Here is a 19,134-nt window from a genome sequence, read left to right on the forward strand (position 1 = left end):
TTCAATTCCAAAGCACCTGGAAAACAGTTATTAGGGACCACATTAGGTTATCAAAATTGTGTCTAACTGGACCTTCCTCAAATACCATTTTAGCTCCAAACAGATGCATCCCAAGAATTGATGATGTAAATATAAAAATTGCAAGCAAACCAAGAAATGTCATCACACTGTCAAGAGTTGCCAACATAACTTTTACTTGTTTTTGGAGCATAGGCATAAAGCGTATTAACTTAAAGATTCTCATCAAACGAAATGTTCTCAAAACAGAAAATCCACCTCCTTTGCTAGCACCAATAAATTCTACAAGACTAAAACCATAGTTTACTATTTAAACATTTAAAAATATATTTTTTTGCTTGATTTTAACTTTTATTTAGCAACTAAAAATTTTATTTAACTAACCATAAGTTATCATAATTAAGATGTAGAAATTTGAGGTCTACCTGATTATGACAATGGTTCCATCAAATACATTGAACGGATCTTTGATATAAACATAAAAACCATATCCCAAAAGTTTCATCCCACACTCAATTGTAAAAATAGCAGTAAAGATGATGTTTAAAATTTCCAGTGCTGATGTTAACTTTTCAGGCTGATACAAAAGTACAAATATTTAAGAAACATATGGTGACATTAAGTAATACATAATACACAGTAAAAAAGTATAAAAAGTTAATAAATGAGTAAGTGTATAAAAAAGTAAATAAAGATATTACAAATATCTTTACTTACTTTTTAAATACTTATATTTTTATCAACTAAATTTTAAAAAAATCTTATTTACTTTTTAGTTAGGTAAATCAAAACACACCTGCTTATGATGTTCAGATGCCATTGTTAAAGAGTTCAAAAAAATTGCCATCATAATTGCACTTTTAAATATGTTAGACTCACAACAAAATTTTAACTTTTTGCGAACAAGTGACAAGTAATAGCACTTTTTCTTGTCTGAAGTAACTGAGTTGATATTTTCATTCTCATAACAGCCTGAGTTTTTACACTCTTCTGAATGCTCTTCATCAATATCCTCTTCACTAAGACTTTGATCAACAATACTTTGATAGACAGCACTTACAGAATGATCCACAGAAGAATTTAGGTCAATCTTTGAAACAGAAGGAAACATTGAAATGGTAGTCAGTACAGGTGCAGAAGCAATTAATTTAGATTTACCATGACATATAACTACTGCTTTCTCTGGAATAATTAAAGAAGCAGTATTTCTTGGAAGCAGCATTACTTGATTAAATAAACCATCTTCTGTTAAACTTTCAATACATTTTGATGAGTGATGATTATCAACAGGAAGAGGCTCATCATTTTCATCATTTTTAGTCTTTTTATTGAAACTAGAAATACTTGAACAAAGGTGCAAATGATGGTGATGGTGATGATGGTGGTGATGGTGATGAAAATGAACAGGCCCATCCACTAAACTATTTTGAAATTTGGTTTTTTTAGAATTTCTCCAGGCAATAAATCTTCTATGTAGTTTTCTATATTTATTTCGTATATAGTACTTTGTTAAGCTTAAAACTTGCCGATAACATCCACTGTTTTCATTTTCACTCATGGATGTAAAAGTTCCTGGTCTTGATTTTTTTCTTGCTTCTGCCATTAGAGCAGATTCTCTCTGACGAGTTTCTGAGAACTGAGTAGCAACAACAACAAGGCACAGATTTGTCAACAAATACGAACCAATCTGTTAATGATAAACTTTTATAATTTTAAAATATTTATTTGCTCAAACATTTTGATTTTTGTTTTCACTACTGAGCTATCAACTTTAAAAATAAAAATCACAATCCAACATTTGGGTAAAAAATTTGTTAAAAGATCTCATATTACTAAAATATTTAAAAACTAAACTTTAAAGTTTAAAAAAAAGACATACCACAATGAGAGCTAGAAAGTATATCCAAACCCATGAACTATAAGCATCTTGTAAGAAATACATTATTTCAGACCAACCTTCTAACGTTATGGACTAAAATACAAAATACTAAATCAAAAAGCCAAATTAGGCCCAGTGTCAGCTCTATTATCAGTAAAGGGAGATTTGAGATTAATGAATGGCAGAGATTTAAAGAAACTTACTTGAAAAATAGCAATAAAAGCATCATTAACACTGTCAAAAGATATAACATTATGGTGTGGGTTTGAATCACTTGCTTTGCAATGAGTATATAAAAGGCTCCAGTCAATACAACTAGTTTCATTGTTACTATAGGATAGATTTGATAGAACTAAGGGATTATAAATAAAATCTGATAAAGTATTGTTTGTTGCATTTAGCAGTGAATAAAAGTTTAAACTGCATTTATAATCAAATTTTGAAACAAAATGGGAGTTGCAAGAAACTTGACCACTGTTCAATGCAGATGAGCATATTAAATTCCAATCATCTCCTTCTGGCTCAACATAGTATTGCGATAGAGATATACTAAACAAAATATTTGCAATCAAAATATTTTAATATGTTTCTTCGCAATTTCTCTCTCCTTTTAACTACATAACAGAATTTAAATTAATTATAACTTAAACATAATTTTGTAAGCAATAACATTAAATCTAAATTAGATTTTTAAAAAAACATACTTATTTTTTTCTAGGATATTAGTGACATTTGTTGGTAAATCATGAAAACATCGATTTCGAAGAATTCCTTGCCATAGTTGCACTCCAATTATTGCAAAAACAGCAAGAATTAGCATGAAAAGTATAAAAACATTTCCAAGCATTGGTAGAGTATCAAGCAATAGAGTAACAAGGATTCTAATACCTATATAAATATAAATATAAATATAAATATAAATATAAATATATAAATATAAATATATATATATACATATATATATATATATATATATATATATATATATATATATATATATATATATATATATATATATATATATATATATATATATATATATATATATATATATATATATATATATATATATATATATATATATATATAGTTTGTCATTATTAACTGGACATTCTTAGGATAAATTTTAACTTTTTTTAGACTTACATATATTTTTATATAACATTAAACACAATATTAAGAGTTTACCTGATTTAAAAAAAACAATATAATTAGTGTGTGTCTATGTGTGTGTATATTCTACAAAGCTATAATTAAAACATATGCAATTTTAAGATAAAAGTATATTTGACACAATAGTATTCACACAAATAAACTTACTTGGAACACGATTTATAGCACGAAGTGGCCTCAGAACCCGTATAACTCGTATTGAACTTAGAAACTCTCCATCACCATATGCTAACTCAAAGGTGCTAAAGTTTTTTACAAGTGATTTTTAGTAATAAATATTATAAAAGTAATAAATATTATGGAATAACATTATTTAAAGAATATAAAATTTTCTGATACTTAATGTATGTTCATTTAAATGCTTATGAGTTTGTCAGTATGGGTTTTGTATGTCTGTATGTGATGGAATATAAGACTTTATACATCATAGGCAAATGTTCTTACCCAGCTGTAACAATGAATAAATCAAGCCGATTCCAAGTTTCTGATAAATACCCTTGCTTTCCAAATATACCAAATGCAATCATTTTTACTATCATTTCCAATGCAAAATATGCAAAAATACATGTTTCAAAGACTTCAAGAACTCTGCACTTTTGCCTCTCACATTTCGTGTCGTATGGGTCATATAAACCGAGCGTGATGCAGTTCACAAATATTATAGTCATAGTAAACTTCTCCAAATACCTTTAACTAACGTTGAGGAAGTTTGCTTGCATAATTTTTTTTATTGATACCCCATCTTATATCGAATTATGGTTATATTAATTATTTTAAAAACAAAAACTTTAAAAAAAAGTTTACTCCACGTGCGTTTGTTTTTTCTTTGTTGCTATTAATATTTTGTATGATTGGTTTTGATTAGATAAGCAGTTTAATTTTAACGGTTTGCGGAATAAAAGAATGAATTTACGGCAACAAGAGGAGGAAAGTTGCAGCAGGTATTTCAGAAAAAAAATTACTTTCGAAAGGAAAAATATCTTAAAACAGTGTAGAGCTTTAAATTTAGATGGCTTAAGAAGAACCTCTTTATTTAATATTTTTGATAGAGTTGATCATTGAATAATTCATCCTTCTGAGATGAACACAACTTGTCAAATATCATGAAGATGGCACGAAGGAAGAAATGATAGTATAAAATTAAAAAAATAATAAAAGAAAAACTCTTCGGAAAGATAATAAAATATTGTGAAAGAAAGGAGCATCAAAACATAGGCAGCTGAAAGGATACGGGGACAAAGTTATTTTTATTGCAAAGTGTCTAAGTAGTGTTGTTTTTCTTAAACAGTGAAGCGAATAATCTTGATAAAAATCCAACGGATCGAGTTCTATCTCATCCCGCTGTAATTCACACGGTAGCGTATATGTTGAGCTATCCATTTTGCGTTGACTTTTGAAGTCGATCAAATCAATTGCTAACAATGTTTAGATGTCACCATTCCAAAACCTTTAATCTCCATTAAAAATTAAACCAACAAATTTTTTTATGATTTTTCTAAATAAAAGATTCATTAAAAATACAACCATATATCTTTATTATAAGAATTGGCGCTGGTTGATAAATGCAAAAAAAGTATAAAATTATCTAATTATAATTAACATTTATTTAAGCATTTTTAAATAAAAGTATATGAAAACTTTAATGAACTGCAAAACAAATCAACACACAAGTAAACACGAGTTAACGCACAAGTAAACCTGCACAAATGATTTTCAAAAGTTTGGCTAGTAAAAATGTGAATACCCCCAAAAAAAATAATTTTGGAGCTTTTGTAAACAGCTTGCTTCTAACAGTTTCGTATCAGCTATTTAACCGCTTCAGTTTTATTTTTAATTTTATAGATTGCTCTTCAGCCCAAAAATTCAATGCTACATTTTAAAGAAACTAAAAACAATGACGTTTCAGGTGCTTTAAACAAAAACTTCATTTCAAAATCTTATCTTTAAAAACCAGGGTAGATTTTGTATACAAAAATGAATGACGATTTGATGACGCCAACGTTCTCTGAAATAAAATGCTATTTTGGATATTATTTGCACACAATGAAGAAATATGTTCTTGGCTTTCCATAAAAGAAGAACAAAATGATCATGACTGCCATATGTTGCAACGCAGTTGAAGAAATAAAAATATCACACTTTACTCAAAGAAAACATAACACTTACTAGCAGTAAATACTTCATATAAACTTGTTAATCACAATACGTTTTTCAAATTTCTTTTTATTATTATTTTTTTTCTTTGTTTTTTTTTTCTTTTGTCTCTCGTTTTTTTAAATTTCTTACTTTCTTCTAAACAATTCAAAACAAAAAATAAATAAAAAAAAAACCACCACAACCACAATCTTTACTTGTCAACAGCAACTTTTTTTGTTTTGAAATTTTGTAAATTGCTTTTTTTTTTTTTAGTTTAGGTTTTTATTTTTGTTGATTAATTCCCAAAATAGACCCAAAAATAATAATTCCAAATGTTGCGAGTCTTCAAAATATTTTCAACGTTAAAACGAGCGGCATTTCCCAAGAGATAATAATGGAAATTTATAGAAATGAACAATCAGCAACAATCGCTACCAACACTTTCAAACATCAAGTCACTAAGTAAGCTCTCGTTCATTCAAATAGTTAATCAAAAATAAATACCAATGTCGTTCTCTCTCTAATCAGTTTTTCACGTTTGAGTTAGAACAACACAAACGAAGTCCAAAACGAAAAGTCTGTTCGCTTTTTCAGTTCTTCAATAAAAATGAATCTAAAGATTCTTTAATAATTAACTCAATACTTCTTTAAAAAAACGAAAAAAAAATTATAAATGATTGATTTAATTTTTTCGTTTTTTGATAGATGAAAACTATCTTATCCTAATCGATTTTAAATTTAGTTTATTTTAAAAAGTAGAACTTTTAGAAGTAGTTCCCACAGTGTCAGTTACTGATCTGCAGATTCAATTATTCTAAAAAGTGTCGAGATTGTAATAATCTCTATAAAAATGCAGTGAAAGAAATCAAAACTTTGGGAACGAGTTTAACATGAAAGTCGTTCAACTTTAAATTCATTCCTGAATAAAATCTATTCTTCTATGAATAAAAAAACTTAAGAAATTTCCAAAATATAAGTTCCAACAGGTCCCACAATATGAAAAGCATACACACTAAGTCGTCATATGTGCTTTATAAAAATTAACTTTGATTAAAAAAGCATTAAAATGCATGACGTAGGTAAGTTAATTATCATAAAAATAAAAAATTTATATCTTACTAAACTCGAAGTTTTACAAATTGTATGCAATTTTTATTGTAACTCAAGCTTAAACAACTTTAAACGTGATAATAAACTTTAATGCATATCAATATTTTTATTGTTCAATGATTTTTAAAAGGAAATTTACAAATTTATTTTTATAAAAAGTTGTTGTTGTCGATGGCGTTCTCGTCATTGAAAACAACCTCATCATCAATAAATTTTTTGTCACTATGACGATTTTCATTAATTATTATGGGAGTTGTATGATTTTAACAAACTCTTATAACCCTACTTAACCTATTTAACCCTTTAAAGCCTCGCACCATGTTCTTTTAAAGCACTGTATCTTTGTGAAGTTTTTAAGAAGTTTTCTTTGATAAGAATTCAATTAATAATATGAACTTTTATCTCAGCAATAAGGAATAAATTATAAATTCTTATTAAAGGTTTGCATTTAACATTGTAAAGCGTAGAACAAAACACGAGACAAGAGTTGACTTTCAAACTCTAAATGTTTTTAAAGGTAGTATAATTGATTTTAAAGCTAAAACAAGCGTCCTGAAGAGAAGTTTCCAATTTGTAAAACTCTAAAAATCCTCCTACTTGAAAGTAGATTTAAAGCTACAATTTGTTTGAGACAAAGTTGTCGATTCCTCAATAAAATTAATGGCTTTACATCATTTTGTCAGATTCTCTTATCGATATGTCTGAAATTTCAACTTGGAAAACACCAGTTTTAGTACAGAAACTTTTACCATAAATAATAAGAAGCCTCTGACGTTGTTTTTTTTTAAATGACAGTTACGTAATCTGGTAAAACTATTGACAAATTATTGTCTTTGTCATCTCAATTAACAAAAGCAAAACGCGACATTTGTTTTCCTCAACTCCCAGTCTTTGTAATATTTGCATAATGTGACGAAGGAGGATTTTAAGATTCCGCCTTCATCAAAGTAATGACAACCTCCACTTCACTTTTTGGGTGGACTATAAAATTAATATAACCATCTTCACTTATTTTACTTTTTTCACAATTTATTTCGGGACTTTGGTCAATTTGATTAAATCGAAATTTGTTCTCAGCCTGATGCTTTGCTTATAATATCTTGATTTGTTCAATTTCCGATCAAGTGACCAGGGAACGAAATCTCAAGAGTTTTTTTTGTGAAAGATTATTTTATTTGGGAAAAAAAAAGAATGTTTTGACGGAAATAAGACGATTTTTTTTTTTAAACTCGAAGAAAATAAAAACTTACGGCAGTTTCAATACCTTAAATAATAATAATTAAAATATTTATATAAATAATTTTAAAATAATTTCATCGCTACGGCACGCAAGTTGGGTCTTTATTGCTCTAATGTTCTTTTTATAAATATGTATTTATATACGGAAAAAAAAATCAAAGATATTCCATCATAACAACACATAAAACTTGATTTATGACAATTTATCAGTTGCATGTGTTTAAAAAGCACAGCTGTTAACGTGTAATAATTTAAACAACCATTAAAGAAAAATGTCAAGTCTGCAAAAAATGTCTCATGCTGTGTGATTTAAAACTCATCAAAAACAAACAGTGAATTGATCGACTGTTAAGTGATCGACTACTTATCTTGGTTTAATCTAATCTCTCTCATAAAAATACCGAAAATTGAAGAGGGAGGGTGGGGTAATAACATATCGATTAAGGTGATTAGTTTCTAAATTTAAAACTAGATATAACATCTAGTGATAAAAATGGTAACTTGAATAGTTTATACTAAATGCCTCGAATGTTTTTGGGTTTACCAACTGAATAATTTTGTCATCCATCAGCTAAACAATTTATCACAGGTAAAATAAGAAAAAATGAAATGCAAGGTACAAAGCAATAGTTTTGCACAAATCATGCTTTTTCAATTTTCAAACAATAATAGCGCATCAAAATCTGCTTCAACGAAAAATTGCCGCCTAAATTAACTAACGTTTCATACCAAACAAAATTTCCTCAAATTTACCACTTTTCATCTTTTTAACTCTCAAATCTTTTCATGGATACTCTCATTCTTTTTTCTTTTTTACAAAATGCTTTCAGAAAATCTTCATGAAACTTAAAATCAGCGGATTATTTCATTGTATAAACTGTCTTTGATGCAATGTACCTACATCATATCTGATATTTTTAAGATGTTGAACGGTTGTTTCTATAACACTGATTAGATGCGTAAGTTTAATAAAACAAACATCTTTGAGTGGAACTATTTGCCAACATGGTGAAGATCTTTGCTACTTTTCTGTTAAAACAACAAATTTAAAGTTAAGATGAGAAACTTGACAATCAAGGATTATTCTAGAAATACAAGTAGAAGTTTATTTTGTGCATGGTTAACAAAGGTGATAATTGTCCCTTATGTAAATTAGGTACAATCATCACCTTTGTTAATTCAGGTAATCTGTTACTAAACTAAGTGGATTTTCGTTAATATTCTATATATAACCTCTTAGGTCTCAGCCTATATGTTCTGTTGTTCTACCTGGCTAATAAGATAGAGTGTAATTTGCTTTGATGTCATCTGGATTTTTTGTAGATTTTTACGACATGCCTTGACTTTTCAACCAGCGCACCCAACCCCCTCCTTTTTTCTCCTTTTACGTAATGAAAATTTTGTTTATTTTTTATTCATTACGTAATGGTTTCATTTTCATTAACTATAATAACCATCGTATATTTGCGTGTTTATGTATCCACCTACGTTGATATTTTCAAAGAATATTCTAAAATAGTAAATACATAATTTATTCTATTGATTTTTTTTGAAAAAGACAAAAGTTCATCAGCAAATTTTAAAAATACTGAAAATAATAACAATAATTGCGTCACGCAATACACTTCAATATTGAAATTCGTCGACGTTGAAAGTTTGCAATTCGATAAATTTTCAAAAAATGCTACTTGGGGTGACCTGCGACGGTAAAAGTAAACAAAGTGGACTTAATTTAAAAGTATAAAATTCACTCGGACCAAGAAAAAAGTGTTTTATTGCAACAATCGCGGGTGGCTTTATGGTTAATCGCGATTTACCCGCGTTTTTTACCAATTATTAGCCTCATTTACTTGAATTATGTTAATTTAAATATATATATATATATATATATATATATATATATATATATATATATATATATATGATTTGATATTTATGATTTGATGTTTATGATTTGATAAAGAAAAAAAGGAATTCTTTTTAAAACTTTATCAGAGTATCAATCATACCACACAATAAAACTATTTTCAGGGAGTTTTTTTCTGCTTCTCATTTTCGTTAACTTAAGTGTAACATCCAAACCTGAAAAAGTCATTAAAGTAGTTTAAATTAAGACTTTTATATCTTTTATCTATTACAAAATATTTATGGCTTTTAAATCCGTGATTTTTTTTTTTAAAAAAAAACGCTAATTTTTCATCAAAATTTTCTCATATTAACACATTCTTCGTGAAAATAAAAGATGTTCTGGAACTCATGTCCCTTTGGTTTTTTTTTTTTTTTTTTTTTTTTCAAAAAAAGAACTTATCAAGTTTAAAGCTTTTCTATCAACCAGTACCTTTTTTTCTACAAACGAGTCATTTGCTTAAAGTTGCTTAAAACTGTTAGCTACTGGACGCTTCGCAGATGAAAAGCAATATTTTCAAAGCAAGTAAAAGTCCCAACTTTAAAAGAACAGCCAAAACATCAACATTACCAAAGCAACGAATATGCATTTGGTTTACTTTAACATATATCTATAAAAATCAACAAGAGAAAAAAAAAAAAATTTCAGAAAAAAAATCAATTTTTACCGTATTTCTCACTCCGATCCAATCCTACGCCATCAGAAGTGCGGAAATGTACGAACTAAAACGTTTTTACATCGTAATCCAATGTTTTTAGAACTTTGGTTCATTTTTATTCGGTTTTAGCTTTTCGTTTAAAAACCAACTTCTTTTACAAACAATTTTTCTTTTTTTGTTGTTAAACTTTTATTGTTTTCTTTCTTCTTTAACAATGCAAAGTTTTTTTTTATGAAAATTTCAGACAAACCATTTTTAGACAACCTATTTACAATGAATAATTTATATTATCAATACTTAATAAAGTGTAATTTCAATAGATATAAATATATTAAGATGTTTACTTAAATACCGTAAATTTTTTGTTTGCCTTAGTAACGTGTAGCTGGTCATCTTTCGACCGATTAAACTTTTTTTAACTCTATTTATTTAGACAAGAGATCTTCAAGAAGTGAGTTTTGTTTTATGCTTAGTTTCGCGGGTTTTTTCTACATTATTATTTTAACAAATAGATTCGTTTCACTTTTTTTTCTGCGGCACTCAAGTTGTTTATTGTAAGTAAACAACTGGATAATGGAGGTCTGTTAAAAACAAGTTTTAGACCTGAAACATGTTAAAAGAATGTTTTTTTTTTTTTTTTTTTTACCAAGTCAAGCAGAATAAATTTAAAGCGATGTCTTGGTAACGAAATATGAACAACGGCGCAACGGTGAATCAGGGAGAAACTACACAAACTGTTGAAAGGAAGACCATAATTGAAATAAAAAGATTTAATTTAAAAAATTTATATTTAATTCAAAGCTTGTACCTTGTAAACATACAAATAAGTTTCAAATGATAAATTACAAATAGATAAAAACAAGGACTCCCAGGGGTTTTTAGAAACCACTGCTATATAACAGTTTAACATAAAGAAGCTTTGTATATAGCAAAATAATACATTTTTGTAAGAACCCCTCGTAAACTTAATTGTCTTTGGAGTAGAATTAAACATATATACACTGTTTAGCATGATCCCAAACTATTTCCAGTCCGCAATAAATGTAAATCACATGTGTAGCACAATAAGATAATTTTGATATTAAGTTTACTTTTTTCTTATTTATGTTATAAAAGTTGCAATAACATTTTCGTTTTAATAATCAATCGCCTATTTTTTATGTGTAAAGTGTATCATCTTGGATAGAATCACAACCATCATTTGGCTAGAATCACAATCATCATTTTGAATCAATTGTTCTGCTAAAAAGTCAAATTTCAGAGTAGTCTACACAAAAAATATTTTTGTGTTTCAAATGGAAAATTTGTTATTGTGACCAACTTTTACGCTTCTCTATACTAAAAGAAAATATCTTGTCCTCTGCTTTTGTTAAGAAAAAAAATAAACTTTGAAAGAGTTCAATAAAAGTTTTTAACCAAAACTTGTTTCTAAACTCACCCAGCAAACACAACCATACGGAACCATACGGGACCCAAAAGGGATGTCAAACGGGAACCGTCCGGGATTTGGCAGCGGGATCTACTTAAAAACCATATGGGCAGAATAAAAAAAACGAAAAATCTTTCGGCTGCTTTTTTCTTTTCCCCGTATTGATTTGTTTTACTAAACAAATAATATGGATTATATTATATTATATGTTTGAATATGTGGTAAATTTCATTTTTACTTTTCCCCAGATTTGTTTTACTAAACTGCCCTTAGTTCTTAGTAAACTTAATTCTCTAATACATTTTTTCGAATTGTGATTGGCAGTAGTATATGAAAAAAATTAATATTTTACATAAAGTTATATATATATATATATATATATATATATATATATATATATATATATATATATATATATATATATATATATATATATATATATATATATATATAGCTACAGATTTTTTCTTTACAGCTTACATAAATAATAAAAATTTAAATGGTGATTTAATTTATTTCAAATGAAGCAAAGAAACATTGAGTTTTGATATTTATTTATAATGATTGTTTATAAATTACATTTTTTTAGAGTTTATCAACAAACTCTTAAATCTATTAATCAAATCTATTTAAAACAAATCAGTGAGAAATCTGGGGTCAATACGGGGAAAAGGTATTTCGTTTTTTTTTATTCCGTCCAAATGGTTCCCATGTAGATCCCGCGGCCAAATCCCGTATGGTTCCCGTTTGACATCGCAGATGGTTCCTGTTTGGGTCCCGTATGGTTGTGCCTGCTGGGTAAGACTTGCAGCTAAATATTTCTCATTTTCCGACACAAAAAAAAAATATTCTTTCCCTTTAAAGATTTTAAACTTTGCTTTATTTATTTTTTTTTTTTTGTTCTTTCTTTAAAAAAAAAGTCCTAGGATGTAGCAAGTTTTTATATTGTAATGCCCACACTCTTGAAAAAAGTTCCAGTAAGTTTTTCTGGAACCATTTAGGAAATACGTCTGAGAGTTCACTTCAATTAACTCCGGTTAAATGTTCTACGTCAACCCAACCTCAAAAAGATTGTTTTATATCTGGTTTATGTTGCATCAATTTTGTGAATTTCTATTTCTATAATGTGATTAATTTTTTTCGATGATATTTTGGTACATTCTGCAATAAGAAACATTTTGCGTTTTAATGCTCTTTTTATTGTTTTTAGTTACTTCTTACTCGGTTACTTACAGAGATTAAAGTTGTGGGATAGAGTGTTACATAGGTTTACAGTGTCGGGGATTTCTCTTGGTTTCGTGTAATGCTCTATTCCTTTCTTTTATTCCAAATAACAAAAAAAATTTTTTTTTTAGATAACATTACCAATGATAACAAATTCTAAACGTTAAAATATAATAAAACTATTTTTTACTCTTCTTTCTCTTTCTTTAATGGTCCTCTATCTTAGCTCATTTGATTATAAGTCTCCCAACCCTTACATACCCGTCCGTATGTCTCTAATGACTGTAACTCAACTTCCCCTATTCTAACTCTTTCGTAACCTCCTCGTAACCAGACTCACTCTCGGAAAGCCCCTCCTCCTTCCCCTTTTTCATCTTTATATTTTTTGACTTTTTTAATTGGGTTTTTTGTTTTGTGCATATCTGTCTTTTCGTTTTCGCTAATATATAAACATATAGTAAAAAATTTTATAATATTTTATTAAATATCATAAAAAAATTTTTACTAGTGCTTGATGAGGCTTATTCAAGCCTTCATTAATATATCAACCTGATGAACTGGCAACCATGAGCTTCATAATATACTTATTTAAAGTTTTGCCAGGGTATTAATTAATATTGATTATACAGTGAATATTACATTACTCACATATAAATAACTTAATGAACTTCTCATTTCCGATAAACAATACGCAACAAATCGCATGAGGTTATTTTTTTTGGTTACGCGAAAGTGTTGATCAAGACATTGAAATTGAATCCGCTTATCTCCTGTAAGGTTGTTAAAAGAAATTATATGCATTAAGGTTGCTTTAAGAAATTTAAAACTTAATGCAGCATCGCGTACATTTAGAGAACGTTTTGTAGAAGCTAATTTATTAATAAAGAACTGGGCTAACTTAGCTTCTAGTTAGGATTCAGCTATACTCAGAGCCATCGGAATAAGGTGAAAATACTAGACATTTGCCCAGATCCCCGTGCTTAAGGAGGTCCCAGACCGTCGAGCACATAATGGTAATAAAAGGACAGGGTAATGCTTGCGCCTTGAAGACCAGACTGTCGTGCACATAATTGTATTAAAATGACTGGGTAAAACTTTTGCAGTTACTCCCTATTCCAAAGGGATCCTGTGTGGGCATTTTCTACTATGCGATCTGATTTGGTAAAACATTTTGCACCAAACCAACTGTGTAAGCAAACTTCTGCTAAGCCCAAATGTCTTTCTCGAAACTCTGAAACGAGTGATAGCTAGAGAGTACCTCGTGCGCTTCAGAGAGAATGGCTTTCTTGTCAGACTGATGCTTTAGAAATTGCAGAGGACCTAAGCATAAAGAAAAAGCTTCCTAAAAAAAGGACCAGAAGAACACCAAAACATTTTCATTCTGAGTCAGCAGAGGAAGAAACACTGCACAGTCCAGATGTGGCAACTAGAAAAGAATTTTATCACCCTTTAGTGGACATAACTCTCAGAAATCTCAACAATAGATTTGCAAACTGGAATATTTGTATGGACTGCACAGTTTTCTTATCTCCATGGAAAACACGAGACAAAACGTTAAAGAGAAAAACTTTAAGAGGGTATAGAATGCTTGAAAAACAGGTCAAGACATTAAAACAGACTTAGCTTTGGAAGTCAGTACAGCCATCAACACTTTTCCCGACCATGTCACTTCCTGTCCAAAAGGCATGCTGAACTGCATTTTTAGTGAGCAGCTTCTAGAGCTGTACTGTAATCTCAGCATCGCACTACGTTTCCTCCTTACACTTCCAGTCACAATTGCATCGGGAGAAAGAAGCTCCTCTGCTTTAAAATTGATTAACTCACATATGAGATAATCGATTTCATATGAGAGGCTCAGAGGTCTGGCTCTGATTTCAATTAAAGAAATATTTGCAATTTTTGGACAGGAAAGATCTGCCTTTGTCCATGCTAAAGTTCGCAAGCTTCTATAAAACTGGTGCTTGAGAAAAAACAGCTGTGTTCACAGTTGTTGATTAATTTTGGTTAGGTTTGCTTGTGTTAATTTTTCAAATGGAATATGGTCCTGATGTGTATTTTTTAAAACTTTTTTGTTAATCAGTTATTTTCTGAAGCGCTAAATGCTTTGCAAAGCTTGATAGTCACATCATATGGTTCCATAACAATAATTATGTATACTTATAATAATTATATATATCCATATTATATGTTTGTATATGTTGTAAATTTCATTTTCTTTTTGTTTTAAACTGTTTATTTATAAACTTTTTCCTATGTTATAGACTGTTTTTATTTTTTTTATTTATATGAAGCCCATCTTGAGATCGGAGCTGAAAATTAACTCAGGTTATAATTTTTAGTAAGGTTGTAAAAGTTTTTGTTTACAGCTTTGTAAATAATTGTGACTTGTCACTATACAAATAAACAATAGTTTTAAATTTCATCTAAAACTATTGTTTATTTTTATAGAGACATGTTTTGAAACATTTTGCGGCAAAAAACACATAACCTGTAATTTAATAATAGGGATAAAACAACAAAAACGAAATTAGTTGCTGTTTATATTAAAACATTTTTTCAGGACTCTGATTAATTTGTCAGTTCAGAGTATGATGTTGTGCATATAGAGCCCCAGTTGTCCCTTTCATGGTACCTAGAAACATCTCTGGCTAAATTAAGACTATAGTTAATATATTGTCACCTACTGTAGATGGTTAAATTAAACTTAAAACATTTTATGTTATACACTAAACCAAAATTTTTTAACATTTGTCTTAAATAAAATTTTTTCTTCAAATCATTTTTCGGATAATATTTTTTTAAACTAATGTTTAGTAACATTTATTTACAAATGCAAACCAAATGCAAAATACATTTTAAGCAAATTTCATTGCTTGATACTTCATAAATTTTGACTCTATGTTTAATTCAGCACCATTGTTGATAGAGAAAGAAAAAAAAAGTGACATTTCCTGTCAAAAAAAATTACTTCTAGATCAAACATAAACATGCTTAGCTGTCTCTTTTATTCGACATCTGTACAAACTAAGTATAAGTGTTCCTCAAACGTATGATTGGCATGGGATGGGTGTCTACAACATTGTCCTGGGAAATAAATTAAAAATTAGAAAAAACTTAACTCATCTTGCCATCATCAATGAGTAGCTTTGAGCACAGAGCCGGGGCATATGCTTCTGACATTTCAAGTTAAAATCACCAGCTATTACATTCAGGCAAGTCAAGTGCCATCAAAAGCTGGATTGACAGGAATCCAATCAGGTCAATAAGAAAGATAGCAAAAGATTTAAACTTTTCAGAGGCAACAGTGAGAAGAATTGTCAAAAAAAACATTGGCCAGAACTAAAACGTTTCTCCTTACTAAACATTAAAAGGTTCTCACACTTGAACATTCTAAAAGCTCCTTTATATGTTGAAAAAAAAACCGCCACCTGTTTTGTTTTTAGCCGAAAAGTGTTTGACTAATTATCCAGTCACAAAAAGCTCAAATGACGGTTTCATCATCGAGAAGTATGTTGAGGAAGTCGCTAGTACCTTTAGATTTGTCCAAAAGTACTTACATGGTCAGAAATAGGATTATACTAGAAAATATAAGTATTTTTCTTTAATTTTTAGTTTTTTTTATAGTGGACAAACAAAAAAAATTCAGAACAACTGTTTTTACGGTACGAAATTTTTTTAAAACAATTGTCATTTTTTGTGATGCAATCTATTGTTTACTGCAAAAAATTATAAATCTAAAAAGTTACTACGCCACAAAATTTAATATATATTCTCTCCTCTCCCGCTCCCCTCCCCCCCCCCCCCCCCTTTCGTAATAAATTATCTCAAAAATCACCCTAATTCACTCTCTTCCTCCATCTCACAGGCTTTTCTCACCTTCTAGACTTCCCTATAATCTACCTTCTAGTATTTATATGAAAAATATGAGCAAATTATTTTAGTTATAAAGTAACAAAGATTCTTAAACGTGTTATTACACGGTATCATAATGCTGTATATAAGTCAGGTAAATATTCAATATTATATTGTTATAATTATATATGTAGTTAATGGCAGTTAAAGATAATTCTGTTAGAAGTATCTAGCCCACGGCACTTCGCGGATTAAATGGTTAAATTGTAACCATGCCTTTATGGTTGCTTACATGATTACAATATAAAAGTTTGATTATTCTATTGCAATCACAATAAATGGTTAAATTGTATCCATGTGACAATGGTTTCTTATATGGTTTAATATTTTTTTAAGTTTTTAAATAATAAGATGAGTATATTTGTATGTGATTGTTTCTTAAAAATTAAATGAACAATCAAATATATTTTAGTAGAGTAGGTTATATAAATAAACCAATAATTTTTCACGATAGTTGTAATAAAAAAATCAAAATACAATGGTATGCGTATCATTAACTTATCATAAAATGTATTTTCGGTAAATTGCGCATACTTATTAAAACCCCTAGAATACATTACAAACTTAATACAAAGTGATATAAAATAATAAACATCGTAAAATAACTTTTATAGACAATGTAAATAGCAAATCTAACATTGTATTGAATAATAATTTTAAAAAGTTGTAAAGCCAAACACAATGCTTTTAGAAACAAACTTTTCTTGCCTTAACTTTAGCAAAGTCTTTTAGAAATGAATCGGTTTCAATTGTACTCAGAACCTGGTGTTCAATTGCTAATGTGGCCATCCCACTAAGGCGGTCCTGAGAAAGAGTCGATCGAAGGTAATTTTTGATAATTTTCAATTTAGAAAAACCTCATTCTCCACTGGCCACTGGTACGGGGAGGGTGAGCAAAATTCTCAGTGCTACATACACATTGGGAAAGATGTCAAATTGACATCTTTATCAATTGACATCTTTAAAACTTAAAAAAAAAAACGAAAAAAAAAAAAAAACGTTAGTTACGCCAGCGCGGCGCCCCAGAAAAGCTGGCGTCCTATGCAACCGCATAATTCGCATAGCCCTTGCACCGGCCCTGATGGTCAATCAAAAAAGGTAGTGAGCCAGCTCCCTTGTATGTATGTATGTATGTATGTATGTATGTATGTATGTATGTATGTATGTATGTATGTATGTATGTATGTATGTATGTATGTATGTATGTATGTATGTATGTATGTATGTATGTATGTATGTATGTATGTATGTATGTATGTATGTATGTATGTATGTATGTATGTATGTATGTATGTATGTATGTATGTATGTATGTATGTATGTATGTATGTATGTATGTATGTATGTGTGTATGTATGTATGTATGTATTCGCATAGTGGATTTAATGTAAAAAACTTTAAGCAAAAGTAAGTTGTGAGATAATCTAAGAGCAAACTTTAAGTTTTTAAATTTTTTTAGTTTTAAAATGCAAACCTTTGTTTTAAAATATTTTTAAACGGAAACTTTAAGCTAAGCCCAAACTTTAAAGTTTTAAATTTACTTGCTTTTTTGGAATATTTTGGACTCTCAAAGTATTTTCAGATGCGTTTGATCCTAGTTATCGTCTGAAACTATCTTGACCAGATGACAATTGTGAAGATGGTATTTATTTATGTTGCCTTGCCCTACATGTGTTGCCTTGCCCTACGTGTGTTTTCGTTCGTGCAAGTGTGTGCGTGTGCGCGCGCGTGTATCTATTTAATTTATGAATTTTTAGTATTTTATTGTTACTGTTGGTCGTTCTCACTCCTAAAGCACTCAAAAAATATTTTAAAGCTTTTAACACAATTATAATCTTTTATACCAATAATATATTTTACATAAATATATATATTAAATAGTAAATTTTTTCAAAAACCTGTTCTTAAATTCTTTTAAACTCTTGCCGAAAATGTGCAATTTTGTTCCCAAAAATTCATTTTCAAATAAAATTTTTCAAAATTTTGTTCTAAGTACAACAAAAACTAATCGTTTTCCATCTCGACATCAAAACTCTTCTTCTTCTGACTTCGCATCTGAGTCATGCTTCTTTGAATAACCTTAGCCACTTAGCATTTGATTTATTTAAACGTGTCTCTGGTCTCGACTCGTTAGTAAATACAATATTGTTGCGAACCATAAAACTGAAGCATTATCATCTTATTGATCTAAACATTGTATTTCTTGTTGTTATTGCGAAATCAAACTTCAGCTTGGTGACTTTCTTTCTATTGTCTGACTGTCTTCTTTCATGCCGTTGTAAAGCTGCGCCCACCTTGATTTTTAGTTGTCTTGCGTTTTTTATAATTTGATGAGTAATAATATAAATTTTCCGCCGATGTAAATATGTTTACATCGTGGGAAAGTTATAAACTTATTTTTGTAACTTCTTTCGTTACCTTTTCTCACACAACACGTGGTTTTACGCTTT

General features: G+C 29.0%; 1 protein-coding gene across 5 annotated transcripts in view; it reads right to left on the bottom strand.

The window, feature by feature from the left end:
* The window catches only part of LOC145184471 (voltage-dependent T-type calcium channel subunit alpha-1H-like), a 31,948-nt gene extending 21,428 nt beyond the window's left edge, over positions 1-10,520 (bottom strand). For 2 of the 5 annotated variants that reach the window (XM_090094081.1, XM_090094084.1), the window contains exons 1-11: positions 10,472-10,520; positions 10,129-10,383; positions 4,302-4,565; positions 3,515-3,757; positions 3,218-3,312; positions 2,602-2,785; positions 2,101-2,446; positions 1,898-1,990; positions 815-1,705; positions 444-595; positions 17-308 (exon numbers count right to left, since the gene is read on the bottom strand). In XM_090094081.1, the coding sequence (XP_089950207.1) occupies positions 17-308; positions 444-595; positions 815-1,705; positions 1,898-1,990; positions 2,101-2,446; positions 2,602-2,785; positions 3,218-3,312; positions 3,515-3,757; positions 4,302-4,450 (2,445 nt within the window). In that variant the 5' untranslated portion in view covers positions 4,451-4,565; positions 10,129-10,383; positions 10,472-10,520. Of the gene's footprint in view, positions 1-16; positions 309-443; positions 596-814; positions 1,706-1,897; positions 2,006-2,100; positions 2,447-2,601; positions 2,786-3,217; positions 3,313-3,514; positions 3,758-4,301; positions 4,566-8,284; positions 8,585-10,128; positions 10,412-10,471 lie in introns of those variants that run through there. The other 3 variants (XM_090094082.1, XR_016454515.1, XM_090094083.1) reach the window with 3 other exon arrangements.
* Between the last annotated feature and the right edge of the window lie 8,614 nt (positions 10,521-19,134).

Source organism: Hydra viridissima, unplaced genomic scaffold (genome assembly GCF_058129835.1).
Source record: "Hydra viridissima isolate aposymbiotic clone 2 unplaced genomic scaffold, HvirCarnegie_v1 scaffold_7, whole genome shotgun sequence".
Lineage (NCBI taxonomy): Eukaryota > Metazoa > Cnidaria > Hydrozoa > Anthoathecata > Hydridae > Hydra > Hydra viridissima.